Genomic DNA, 12,579 nt, shown 5'->3' with positions numbered 1-12,579 from the left:
AAAGGATGACATAAAGAGGTGTCTTTTGTTGGTAAAGCAGGATGGAGCTGGTCCCACATCAACTGAATTTGGCATAGCAACAAGATTGTTTCAGCAGGAGTACTACAAAGATGTGTTTGACATGATCGACGATGATGAGGAGAAATTGATTTGGTTGAGGAAGACGTGGAATGACATGGAATGACTGCTATGTCTATCTGAATTGTGTTGTTTCTTTTGTTAGGAACTAGAATTGTCTTTTAATGGCAGAACCGTTTGTTATGTCTCAACTGTGTTGTTTAATTCTAATGGACATGTATTGAGGTGTTGAATGAATGTGTGCATTCAATGCTGTGAATTGTGTTATTTCATTAGTGTTTATTGCTTTGTATATTGCTGTTTATATGCTTTGTATATTGCTGTGTATATGTCTTAATTATATCATTGGTAGCTGCATAATATGGCTGTTTATTCTAACAAACAGTACTGATTTGCTTATTTTTGTTGTTGCAGGAAGAAGAAGAATGGGATGACCAATGGGATGAAGAGGATGATGACAGGGAGGACTTTGATCAAAGAATACAATCCTATATCTTGCATTGTAGGAAGAAGAGGAGAAAAATCTTGACTATTGTTGCTGCCATGTTGGGTATGTATCACTTCGACACTTATATGAACAAAGCAGCTCACAGAATAGCAACAGAAATTGGATTTGAATGGGTCATGAGGACACTAGGAAATAGCACATCTTGTTATAATATGTTTAGAATGAGTCAAGATTTGTTTCTGAGGCTGCATAGTTTGCTAGTTGAATCTTATAGATTGAAATCAACTAAGAGGATGTCATCAATTGAAGCTTTAGGGCTGTTTCTAGGATATGTGGTGCACCTCAATCTCTTAGACAAGCTGAAGACCGTTTCACAAGATCACTAGAAACAATTTGTAGAAAGTTTGATAAAGTGCTAGAGAGTGTGAATAAGCTAGCAGTTGACATCATTAAGCCAAAGGACCCTGAGTTTAATTTTGTGCATCCTAGGTTGCAAAGCCCTAGGTTCACACCATTCTTTGACAATTGCATTGGAGAAATAGACGGTACTCATATTCCTGTAATAGTGCGAAGTACCCAAGTAGTACAACATATGGGAAGACATGGGTATACGAGTCAGAATATCATGGCCATATGTGATTTCGACATGAGGTTTACCTTTGTGGTGGCTGGTTGGCCTGGGTCAGTCCATGACATGCGGGTTTTCAAAAATGCAATTGACAAGTTTGGAGACAAGTTTCCGCACCCACCTGAAGGTAATGACCTAGATTGCATGCATTTTATTATTATTACAACACTAGGTCTGTGACTTACATAATTCATGTATTATGAATGCGCAGGCAAGTTCTACCTTGTTGACTCGAGTTACCCAAATCGACCGGGATATCTTGCACCCTACAAAGGAACCAACTACCATTTACCGGAGTTTAGACAAGGGCCAATGCCAAGAGGTAAAAAATAACTCTTTTAACTACTCACATTTTTCACTTCGTAATGTCATTGAACGGTCGTTTAGAGTTCTAAAGATAAAGTGGAGGATATTGCTTGACCTTCCTAGCTATCCAATGCAAAAGCAAAGCCGTATAATTATTGCGTGCATGGCACTACATAATTTTATTAGAGAGTTTTTCGAGAGATGTGGACTTTGATTTGGTTGATCGTGATGAGAACTATGTTCCATTCGCCGAAGAATCCTCTTCTCAGGGTAATGTGTCAAATGTACGTCATGGAGACGAAGATCGAAACATTAACGAGTTTCGTGATTGGATAGCCGATGGTTTGTTTAGTAGAGCATAGATGTCAACTTGTAATGATGATTTTATTGATGTGTTGAATTTTTGTATGGACGAGTGTGTATACATTTGTGTGCATTTTTTTACGTAATGGAATAAACATGTGGCTAAAAAAACCCCGCATGGAGCTACCTCACTGTCACAAGACAGTAACAAGGAAAAATTTGGCGCCACCAGGTTACCAGCACAAATGGCGCCAACAGGCCAACTAATTTTGGCGCCAGAACTCACAGGGGCAATTTTGGCGCCAGAACTCACAGGGGCATGGAGTGAGGGTACTAGGGTCATTTTGCCATGACATTTATTGCTTTTAGTCACTTTTAGAAGGTGGAACCAAACATACTTTTAGGAGGTGCCTAAAAATTGTCTAAAAGATTTTAGGAGCTAAAATTTTAGGAGGGTGGAAACAAACAGGCCCTAATTCAAGTATAGATAGAGTTGATAAGCATGTGTTACATAATTACGTAGCTACTGATCGAAAATTAGAAGATGGGATAATAAATGGAATATGCGAAAGTCAATTTTCAAGTATCAATGCACGTTTGTGATTCGAGGACTACTTCAGTCGACATCTGACCTGTCACCGTCGATGTAAACGCCGAACGCGACGATTTCCCAAAAAACCAAACGCGACCGCGTTATCCAGCCCGATCCGCAGAGCCCGACCCAACCCCTGTTCATAGTGGCATCGCGTCCGCCGGAACTGCCCAACGCATCCATTTTCTGTTCGTCTTCCTCGATCCGAAACGGAAACCCCCTGCGTGCCCCGCTCCCCCGGCTCATTCATTCCCCATCTCGTCTTCTCCCCAGTCCCCAACCCAGACGACAAAACCCTAGCCTCCTCTTCCGTGGGATGGGATGCCGTCCAAACCCTACCCCGACCCCCTGACCGCCGCCGCCCCCGCGACCTGGATGTCCGCATGGACGGTGTCCGGGCGCTGATCGCCGCCGGGGCCACCGCCGTCTGCTGCCTCGTCGGCGCCTTCTGGGCCTTCCGCTCCTCCTCCCCCTCATCCTCCTCCAAGACGCAGCAATCCCCTTCCCTGAACTGCTGCGGCTGCGCCTCCTGCGGCTGCCGCGCCGCCAGGTCCGCCAACGGCGAGATGGCCGTGGGCGGTGAGAACAAGAAGAAGGCGCAGGAGCCGGCCCCGCCTGAGGGAGGCGGCGGCGGTGCCTCCATGATGGAGCAGCTCGTCCCCGAGATCACCACCCACGCGCTCAGCTATCTCGACTACACCAGCCTCTGCCGCCTCTCCATGACCAACTCCGCCATGCGCCGCGCCGCCAACGACGACGGCGCCTGGAAGGCGCTCTACCACAAGGTGCGCTGCTGGGCCTGATGCGCCCACAAGCATCCCTTGACTTGTCCTTGACTTCTCTACTGTCCGATTGGCAATGTAGTTATCCGTCACTGCTTGGTTCCACTCTTACTAGGACTGTCTGTCTTGGATTAGGCTTATTACATTTCTGCTGGTGCATGCCATTATCCTTAGGATGTTTATTGAGGGATAAAGGTGCTAGGATACGGATTGGCCCAATACGGAACGATTCGATTCTAAGCATTAATTGGATATGATGGAGGGCTAAGATTTTGATTTTACCGGGTTATACGTTATACCTATCACACTCTAATCCAGAATCTCTCAGTAGCTGAAATTTATGGTAAAGCGTTGTGATTCATCCATGAGTCTCATCAGACACGTGGAATGAACCAAACATCCATCATCCATGGCTTTCATATCGCATCAGACATGTGGAATGACCTGAACCTTGCTACTGCATGCATTGCCATTTCTGAACTGAAGGGAAATTAATTATACCCGTATACAACAACAAAAACGTCACCTTGCTTCAGTTTCTGGATTTCTCATAGCCGTTTCAGAATCTAATCCTGCTGATTGACATTTGACAAATAAGAAAGTTTCCGTTATGCACGTGTACTAGTGTTTGCCCAACTTGGTCACAAATCATAATAATGCTTGTTTATATACCATTATCCCTTCTAATTGTCCATGCATCTTTGGCAAATTCATATAACTTTTATTTTTGGTAAGTGAGTCACGCAGCTTTAAATTCAGAATTTCACTTGTTTCCTTGATGTTATTATGTATAGTTGTGTAGTTTGACTGTTTAGTAACAATCCTTGTGACTATGTTGAAATAAACTTTCTACAATTTCTGGACTTCGTTTGCACTCTTGTAATGTAAATCAACTCTTGTAGGATTTTACGGTGGAGCAGGGTACTATAAATCCACCTAATGGATGGAAGGCATACTATGCTGCTACAAAAGCCATCATGAATCTTAATGCAGAGTTCTATAATATCATCAGGGAAGGTTCTTTGCCAGCAATGAGCCGATTTTGGCTTAATGCAGATTATGTTAAGTGTATTCATGCGAATGGGGAGTTCTTTACTGGGTATGTCCCTATGACTTCACTTTGATCTATCCAAATTTCTAATTTATTCTCTGATTTCCACTCTCCATTTCGCAACATATGTCCATGTCCTCAGGCGCATGTGTTTCACAATGTATGCCTGAATGACCATTGTTATGTTGTTATCAAGAGGTTTTAAATGCAACCTATGTGCAGCACTTTGCATGTTCGAGGGGTGGACACCTAGCTGTCGTTGATTTATTGCTGCTTTTGCATCGATGTTGGTCTCATTGGTCTTTGTAAAATTGTTGGCATGGTTATAGTGACATACATTGTGAAACATAGCCACATAAGAAGTGCCTTATAGGGTGGTTTATCTGATTGAGAATATATTTCGAATCATTGTATATATATATATATATTGAATCAGTGTGAAGAAAATCTGTTTGATATAATACGTTGCCAGTTAGAGAGGTGATATAGGCTTCCGCCTTTTGCATATGTGGAGAATTGAAGGAATTTTGAGCAATCACATGAATGGTGCAGAGGCACATATCAACGTGTTACTGGTAGTTATTTTTGTTTCTTTTTACAAACTTCAAACTTGGCTGATAGTTCTTCAGATTATAAAAATAGAAACACTCTGACCATGCCATACAGTTGTGTCCATGCCCATGAGAAATAGGTTTAAACTTGTGAAGTCTAGTTATTTATATAAATCAATACTATTAGAAGTCCACAGCTAAGCATATGTATGCCAATTTCTGCAATTCTGTTAGTACTACGTTTATCCTGAGGTCTTTTCATAACGACTTTTTTGTTTGTTTACTTTGTCTCTGTCCTTTGAGTAGCTCTTAACTGTTGTGATCTTGCAAAACTATTTATGTATTAAGGTCAGTTGTTTTTTCAAAGAGATGGTAGTTTTTATGTACACTATGTTGGCAGCTGAAGGGTATCTAGTGTATCACCGCAGTTAGGTGAGCCAGGCGATCGGCTTTTAAAACAGTGCGCGTGCATATGCTTTTTCATCTTATTTTGTGGGCAAAATTGTTTAAACTTCACATATCTGTGGATAATAGTAAAGATGGACTCTTGAAAATTTCCTCTTTTGTTGTGTGCTTGCATAATTGCTTTCTTGCATCCATGCATATTGGTTGAAATTCTGCAAGAAGTGAAGTCTGTATGCTTTGGCAGATCCATTGGTTGCATTCTTGCAGTAGGCTGTACTTGACCATCTGTCGCTGAATCACAGTTACTAACTATACCGTACAAGTAAAGAATGAAACTCGTTGAGTAGAGGCTCTGGTTCTTATGAAATTTTCTGAATGTGGATTTAGTGGTCTTACAAGTATAGAAAGCCTCTGGTGTGTTCTGTTCCATCTGGGATGAAAGTTACGTTTGTATGAACTATGAAGAAGCCTTTTATTCCCTGTATCAAATTGATTTTCTAAAGCATTATGTAACATGTCTTCCTGTGGCAATGCTCATTTCGGTGTTTAACAGATACAATGCGGTGATGGGGGGCTGGAGCTTGCTGTTCAACTGGGGCCAAGATGGAGGGCAGGGCGTTGGTTTCCAGATACGGGATGTCCGGGTTCGTGTCCTTGGTGAGGTGGCGTGGGTCAACTTGAAGGCGAACATCGACCTCGACCCTGTGCTGTGCCATGTGACGAATGTGTTTGAGTTCCGCAACGGCAGGTGGTATATGGTTCACCATCACAGCTCGCTGATGGCTGAACCTGCTCCGCACAATATGTTTGGTTGAAGCTGGAGAAGGAAAACAAGAAATCTTCCTGAGGTAGCATGATGGCGTGTCTTCATGACATGTGTTAGATTGTCGGATGTATTTGAGGAGAGATTTCCTTCCCCCCATCGTTTCTCTCGGTTCTGGATCTCCTGTTTGTTGATATTGCGGGTCTGGATCTCCGTGCTGCAGTTCTGTATAAATGTGTCTTAGGTGTTAACTTAATTGGTGAATGAAAGGTTATGGCGCCCTGTGGGCTGCGGCTGACTCATCTGGTGCCTGCTTAATGCGTGCTATCTTGTTGTTTGACATGCCTGCCCCCTTGCTGTGCGGCTACCATCTGCTTTCAGATGTTTATGGCCTCGAAGGGAAGCTGCTAGGTGATGCATTTTCGTTTTTGTTCTACTTAAAACCATAGTGGCCGGACTGGGCCATGGCCGGCCGCTTGCAATTAGCTGATGCTCCGGGATCGCGGGTCCATTTAGGCATGGTTTTATCGCCAGAGGACGAGTTCGCATCCCAGAGAAACACATCCAGTGAACAGAGCAAGACCGTTCATTTTGTTGAGGGGGTGCAACACAGGAACATATCTGAAAGTGATTTTTGTACATGGCAGCTGAATCCGAATATACGTCTTACATATTCTTACAGTACCAGATGAGAAACGAGGGCTATTCCTCTGCAATCATCGCGCTAGTGTCTCATAAAACAAAACAATGGGACGCATGCCTCATAGCCCTTATCAAACAAAGGTAATAAATGCTATACTGGTGGTATGCACTCTCGGTCTTGCCCTCCTGTTGCTCGACGGCGGCCTGACGACGACCGATCGCCGGATCAGGCGTCGTCCTTGTCTGCGAAGATGTCGAGGAGCGCGAGGGCCTCGGTGACGGAGAGCTCGAGCCGGAACTTGGGCCCGTCGTAGTGGTGGAGGATGGGGCGGAAGGCGTCCTCCTCCAGCGGGTCGTAGATCTTCCGCGTCGCCACCCGAACCTGCGCAGCGCAAGCATCGCATCTGCCATCAGCATACACCCAATCAAGTGGAAACGTCCCAAGTGCTGTTTGAATCATCTGCGTGTCGGACTCCGGCCGGGACGCGAATCCTCTGCTGACTGACCAAGCCAAACAGACCTGACCTGGCTTTTTCAGACAGGTGTACTAGGTTAGGCGGTCACTGCACACCTCTGCCAACTAATCCACTATCTAGAAACCGCGCCGATCGGTCCACTTTTTAATCAAATTGAGATTCCACGCGACGTTTCTCGAAAAACACAAATTAGAAAACGAATCGCTGCTGTGAGTGCACGATAGACCGACAAAGACCCTTTTGCACGTCCCGACACGCGATACACTGTTTGGCGTTGAACAGTTGAAACGCTAGTAGTTGGGCCGATCGATCGTCCGCCATGACTAGAGTGGCTCGAGCTTAAGCTTAGTCATCGGAGCAGGTAGGAAAACTGTGAGGGGGGTACCGTACCTGTGCGGGGAAGCGCGACTCGCCGGGGCACTTCTTGTCCTCCCACGCCGTCGGGTCGATGTTCGTGCCGCCGAAGCTCGCGGCCTGATATGAACACGACCGATTGAGGTGAGATCGATGAGCCCGAATTACGTAATAACAGACTAAGTTTGTCGGATTATTTGCAGATCGAATTGCATGGTTTGGTTACCTCGAAGATGCCGTGGAGCTGGTGGGTGGAGTAGTTGTAGAGGAAGAGCGGCAGCCCTGGCCGGATCGCCCGCACCGAGTCCCTGTACCGAGACGGCAGCCCTGCACCCCGCAAGGCGTTGCTCAGCACACGAATCGCCATGGTTTCGAGATCAAACAGTAAAAACTGGTGATCAAGATGTATAATATGCATATTAGTTATTACCGAAGAGCTCCCTCCGGAGGTTCTCGTCCATGGTGTCGTTGTTGCAGACGAAGATGTACCCGCCGACGGTCTCGCCCCGCGGCAGCGCCTCCGACGCCGGCAGCGTCTTGAACCGCTTGTCCGCGGCCGACGCCGCGTTGCCGCCCTCGTTCTTGGCGTGCTTCTTCTTGCCGTACTCGGAGCCCTGCTTCTTGCCGTGGCTATTGCTGTTGTTGCTCGCCGGCCTCCCGGCGGACTTGTTGAAGTAGCTCTTCACCACCTCGCCGCTGTTGCTGTTGCTGTTGCTGTTGTAGCCGCCGTAGCTCCCCATCTTGTTGAAGGTGTTGTTCTTGGCACCATAGCCGCCGTTGATGCTGCTGCTGCTGTTGTTGTAGGCGGCGGCCTTCTCGGCCGGGAGATTGGGGAGGTTGTTGTACCGGTCGGCCTTGCTGGTGGTGGTGGCGCCGAAGGCCAGCTTGCCGGAGCCGATGAGCCCGGGCCCGCCGTCGTTGAGGTGGCTGCTGATGTTGTTGTTCTTGGCTGCTAATAAGGTGCCGTCGGCGGGCGACGGCGTGGCGAAGAGGCCCGCGTCGGCCTGGGAGTTGCGGCGGTCGGCCGCGGCGCCGGCCGGGGACCAGATGGAGTCCCCGAGGGAGAGGCCGGAGAAAGCGGCCGCCTGCAGGCGCAGCTGGTCGCTGAACTGCCAGAACTCGCGGTCGTAGCCCTCCATGCCCGGCCGGCCCTCCTCGTTCGCTCGCCCCTGTTTCTTTCTTCTGGGTTGCTGCGAACTCAGTTCGCCGGAAAAAGAGAGATAGGGAAACGCGGAGCAGAGGAATGGAACGGAAAAAAAAAGAGATGGAGTGGAGTCTGGAGTGCAGGTGCCGCCGCGTGTGCCGAGGGCTTTTATCGCCGGCTCGGTGGGTGTGGCTGATTACCAGTCAATTGGCGATCGAGGCCGGACGTGGCCGTGTCCCCCCGCGGCCGGGAGGGGAAGCTTCGGGGAAGGTGGCCAAACCGCGTCGCGCCGTGGCGAGGGGACGACGAGACGTGGATGTCTCGGCACGCGGCGCTCCTTCGTCGCTACAATGAGGCTGTACACTTGTACTCGACCATTTTCAGCGCTCTTTGTCGGATCATAAGATCATATTCCGAAACTTTTGCGAGGAAAAAAAAACGGTATATACGGATCGCAGGGATCTCTACTGAACCTATGCGTTTGCACGAGCAACTGATCTTTGTCTCCTATCTTGTTTTCCCAATCGTGTCTGCTTGGTGGACGGGAGTGAGCCGTGTTGAATCGTCGATCCTTGCGAATCGTTCGGGTTCGCAAGCACTTCCAGTCTTGTCCGTTCTGTTGCCACGTCGCAACACAAGCACGGCTCCAGTTGGTAAGCGGTCAGCACGTCTGCTGTAGACGAACAGTGAGATGAGCCGCTCACGGTTACACACTCATCACTTTCGGGGGCGTCTTCCTGACAGCAAGAAGCACAGAGCAAGTTTGCAAACACTCCCTTCAAAAATTCATTAGCTGACGCGCGTGAATGCTCTGTGGTTACTACTAGCCTAATACTTGGACATCAACGCTTAACGAGAGACAGCTGTTATGCACCTGCTATACTTTTACTCGGAGGAGTGTCGCAACACAAGCACGGCTCCGCGTTCACACAAGCTTAACCGAATCTCCTGGATCGCCGATCGCGTTCATACCGCAAGGAAAAAGAAAGGGCGACGGATCCGCGACCGAGACCAACGCAGGCGACCCCGAGAGCGTGGCCATGTCGCATGGGACCGGACCGCCGGCCTCTCGGATGACCTCCTCCCCCCAGCGCGCCGCGCGAGAACGTGCGCGCACTCTTGTCCTCTCCTCTCGACGTGACCCCGCCTCGCGGTCGTGGGGCCGCCGGACGCCACCGGCAGCGCCGCGCGATTACAACATAATATTCATGTGCTAGTTTAATATTTATGTGTGTCCTCACGTGAACTCCGATTAGGGACAACTTTAAAATAACCATACAAGTAAAGAGTTTCACATACAATTCACATAATTGCAAATCAATTCAAGTAGCCTTTAATGGATATTCAATGAACACAATATACAAATCATGGATACAAATGGAATATCATCATCTCTATGATTGCCTCTAGGGCATACCTCCAACAGTCTTGATCTCAATGTAGTCGTTGGAGTCTAGTAGGTTCAAATCCTGATGGCTGGCAACTCGAAAAAATAGTGGCGGGGTGTTAGCCTGTGGCACTTGTAGTTGTTTGGACCCTCCTCCTAACAGGTGGTCGCCAACTCGTGATCGGTTTAGGTTCTGGTGCAGCTGAGATTTCTTTTTTAATGCAATGTCAGCCGGTCGAGGTATTAATTGTCTAACTATATGGCATCTAATTTTCTGTAAACTTGTGCTACTTTCATAAACTGAAATACGTTAATTTACCAATGCACTAGTAGCAATTTGCTATCAAATCCTAAAATTATAATCTCATACCATATCGAGGTCGGCTATTTATAGCAACTCGACAAGTTTATCTGTCAAATGTCAGGACATCCGACAAGCGTGGGGAACCCAGATAATAACTAAGCAAAAAGCAATGGACATTATCAGCTCCAAAGCAAGAGGCGAACCGCCATTTGCGAAGAACGAAGGGGCCTGCTATAAGAACCCATCCCACCTCGCCTGTTTCACCACCCTCTCCAGCGCTGCTCCACGAATAGATACCCGTCGCCACCGAGCAATTATTTAACAGAATAAACCATGGGGCCAGCCCACCCACGGCTCGTCCTCCTTGCTGCGGTCGCCTTGCTGTTCGCCGGCCTCCTCCCCCAGGCATTGGGGAGGGGGAAGGGACATGGAGCCGGTGCCGTCAACCCGCAGGTCGCCGGCATCTGCTCTCGCACCCCGTTCCCGGAGGTGTGCACGTCTACAGCCGGGCGGCACGCGTCTAAGTACCCGGTCATCGACAACCTGGCCGTGCTCAACATGCAGGTCGAAGCGTTCTCCAAGCGCGTGGCGCAGGCGCGGAAGCACGTCGCGAAGTCGGCCCGCACCATCCCACCGGCGCAGTCGCAGGCCCTTACGTTCTGCGACACCATGTACATGAACACCCAGGACACCATCGGCGCGGCGCAGCGGGCCATCACGTTCAAGGACACGGGCACCGCCAAGATCATGCTGCAGCTCGCCGTCCAGGATTTCGAGTCGTGCGACCGGCCGTTCACTCAGGCTAATGCCGCCAACCCCATGGGGAAGTTCGATAAGGAGCTCAACCAGATGGCCAACAACTGCATGACGCTTGCAAACATGATCTGATCCATGCGGAGGCAGTTAGGCATGCTTGCACCCCCAGCGTGAGGTGCAGAGACAAGCATGCATGGACGTGGAGGACTTGAGATTTTCAGATTATTTTCGAATTCATTTAATTAATCCATTATGCGTTTTATTGACTAAATCTACGTATTTGTCGATTATATTACCATGTTCCGACCTGCATTTCATGGGTAGGTCATGAAATGAGGAAGAGGGCCCCTTTCCATTTGCTTGTCATCGAGCTTTTGCTTCCTTTCGTTGCTTACTAATTTCTAAGTTACATGAATTCCTATAATTATATAATATGCGCATCAACGTCTAAGCCATAAATAAAATGGTTGTTGCCTTCTCGAACCGAGCTATCTATCCAGATCTAGGTTGAACGAAGCACGGGATGTGCAAGGTTGGAGTAGGGCTACCGGTTAGGCAAAATTAGCCGGTGGACACTTGAAAAAGTTAGCTTTTGCTGGAAACCACTAAAAAAGATGTCTTTGCTAAAACACACTAAAATTCTGTGGTAATTTGGTGCTGGACACCGCACTCATTATTATACTCGTTTTAAATACAAAGCTACGCGAAATGACAAGTATACCCCTGCCTCTTCTTTGCCTGCACCCGAATCGAGTCGTCACCGCCTCCTGCTCCCTCCCGGCGACTTCACCCTTTCTTGACGGCCCCCTCCCCGCGACCATCCCGGCGCACTTCCCCTTCGGGCGGAGAGGTGTCAAGCAGTTTGGGGAGCCGGATGGATGACCATGGATCCTGGAGCTCGATCTGCTTTGCCGGTGGATACGAGATGAAGCTGCTCCTGGTGCTGGCTTCTGCGAAGGATTTGGTTTGGCGTTGATTTGGAAGGTGGCGCTGCAGGAAGTGAAGGAGCTGGAGGTGGCTTTGCAGCTCCCTGGTTGGTGCTTGAGTGCTTGGTGTGCTTGCTCTGCTCTGATTGGAATCAGGGGAGGCTCCAGCTGCAGCTTCGAGCTTCTGGTTTGCCTGGATTGGCCGCCGCTGGAAGGGGCTGCTTGCCTGCTCCAGCTGTCGGGATGGGTCGACGCAGGCATGAGCTACCGCAGCCGCCGGGAGAGGCCGGAGGAGCGCGCGGCGCCCGCTTCCTATGGCGGGGCTCGCTCTAGGTGGCCGCAGCTCCAGCTCCTGGGCACGCGCGCACGGTGCCGGCTCGAGGTGGCCACGGCGGTTGATCCGGGCGGCTGGCGTCGCTCACTCCAGGAGATGACGAAGACGACAGGGGTACGCAAGTCTTTTAAGAATGTTTTGTGAGCTGTTTGAGTAGAAAATATTATTAAATGAACCATGTCCAGTAGCATATTTACGTAGAATAGAATTCTAGGTCCTGTTTGGTTACTCTTGCTTAAAGCTTAGCAGCTAAAATTTGCGAAACTTTAGTTGCTAAACTTTAGCAAAAGCTGTTTGGATACTCTTGATAAAAGGTATTTAATGAGCTGTAAAAAGACCTATCTACCCT

General features: G+C 48.5%; 3 protein-coding genes across 3 annotated transcripts; 2 read left to right on the top strand and 1 right to left on the bottom strand.

Moving 5' to 3' along the window:
• Nucleotides 1-2,494: 2,494 nt before the first annotated feature.
• On the top strand, nt 2,495-6,209 carry LOC117857241 (F-box protein SKIP8). Its single transcript, XM_034739766.2, has 3 exons — nt 2,495-3,140; nt 4,040-4,236; nt 5,698-6,209. Exons 1-3 carry the CDS (start codon nt 2,739-2,741, stop codon nt 5,957-5,959), a joined length of 861 nt encoding a protein of 286 aa, XP_034595657.1. The 5' UTR covers nt 2,495-2,738; the 3' UTR covers nt 5,960-6,209.
• A 316-nt stretch (nt 6,210-6,525) lies between these two features.
• Nucleotides 6,526-8,679, bottom strand: LOC117857240 (DCD domain-containing protein NRP-B). Its single transcript, XM_034739765.2, has 4 exons — nt 7,810-8,679; nt 7,606-7,706; nt 7,416-7,499; nt 6,526-6,931 (listed from the first exon to the last, which is right to left on the bottom strand). Exons 1-4 carry the CDS (start codon nt 8,516-8,518, stop codon nt 6,776-6,778), a joined length of 1,050 nt encoding a protein of 349 aa, XP_034595656.1. The 5' UTR covers nt 8,519-8,679; the 3' UTR covers nt 6,526-6,775.
• A 1,641-nt stretch (nt 8,680-10,320) lies between these two features.
• Nucleotides 10,321-11,336, top strand: LOC117859135 (uncharacterized). The gene has a single exon (XM_034742334.2). The coding sequence runs from the start codon at nt 10,548-10,550 to the stop codon at nt 11,100-11,102; it is 555 nt and encodes a 184-aa protein (XP_034598225.1). The 5' UTR covers nt 10,321-10,547; the 3' UTR covers nt 11,103-11,336.
• The last annotated feature ends 1,243 nt before the right edge of the window (nt 11,337-12,579 follow it).

Source organism: Setaria viridis, chromosome 5 (assembly GCF_005286985.2).
Source record: "Setaria viridis chromosome 5, Setaria_viridis_v4.0, whole genome shotgun sequence".
NCBI lineage: Eukaryota > Viridiplantae > Streptophyta > Magnoliopsida > Poales > Poaceae > Setaria > Setaria viridis.
The sequence above is the reverse complement of the archived record's forward strand: the minus strand, read 5'-3'. Positions and strand labels throughout refer to the sequence as shown.

Bases quoted from the DNA above. Each gene is read 5' to 3' on its own strand.
- LOC117857241 (XM_034739766.2), top strand. From the start codon at position 2,739: ATGGACGGTGTCCGGGCGCTGATCGCCGCCGGGGCCACCGCCGTCTGC. The intron at 3,141-4,039 runs GTGCGCTGCTGG...CAACTCTTGTAG, and splicing joins GGAAGGCGCTCTACCACAAG to GATTTTACGGTGGAGCAGGG. The intron at 4,237-5,697 runs GTATGTCCCTAT...GGTGTTTAACAG, and splicing joins AATGGGGAGTTCTTTACTGG to ATACAATGCGGTGATGGGGG.
- LOC117857240 (XM_034739765.2), bottom strand. From the start codon at position 8,518: ATGGAGGGCTACGACCGCGAGTTCTGGCAGTTCAGCGACCAGCTGCGC. The intron at 7,707-7,809 runs GTAATAACTAAT...TGCGGGGTGCAG, and splicing joins CCTCCGGAGGGAGCTCTTCG to GGCTGCCGTCTCGGTACAGG. The intron at 6,932-7,415 runs GTACGGTACCCC...TGCGCTGCGCAG, and splicing joins AGTCGCGCTTCCCCGCACAG to GTTCGGGTGGCGACGCGGAA.
- LOC117859135 (XM_034742334.2), top strand. From the start codon at position 10,548: ATGGGGCCAGCCCACCCACGGCTCGTCCTCCTTGCTGCGGTCGCCTTG.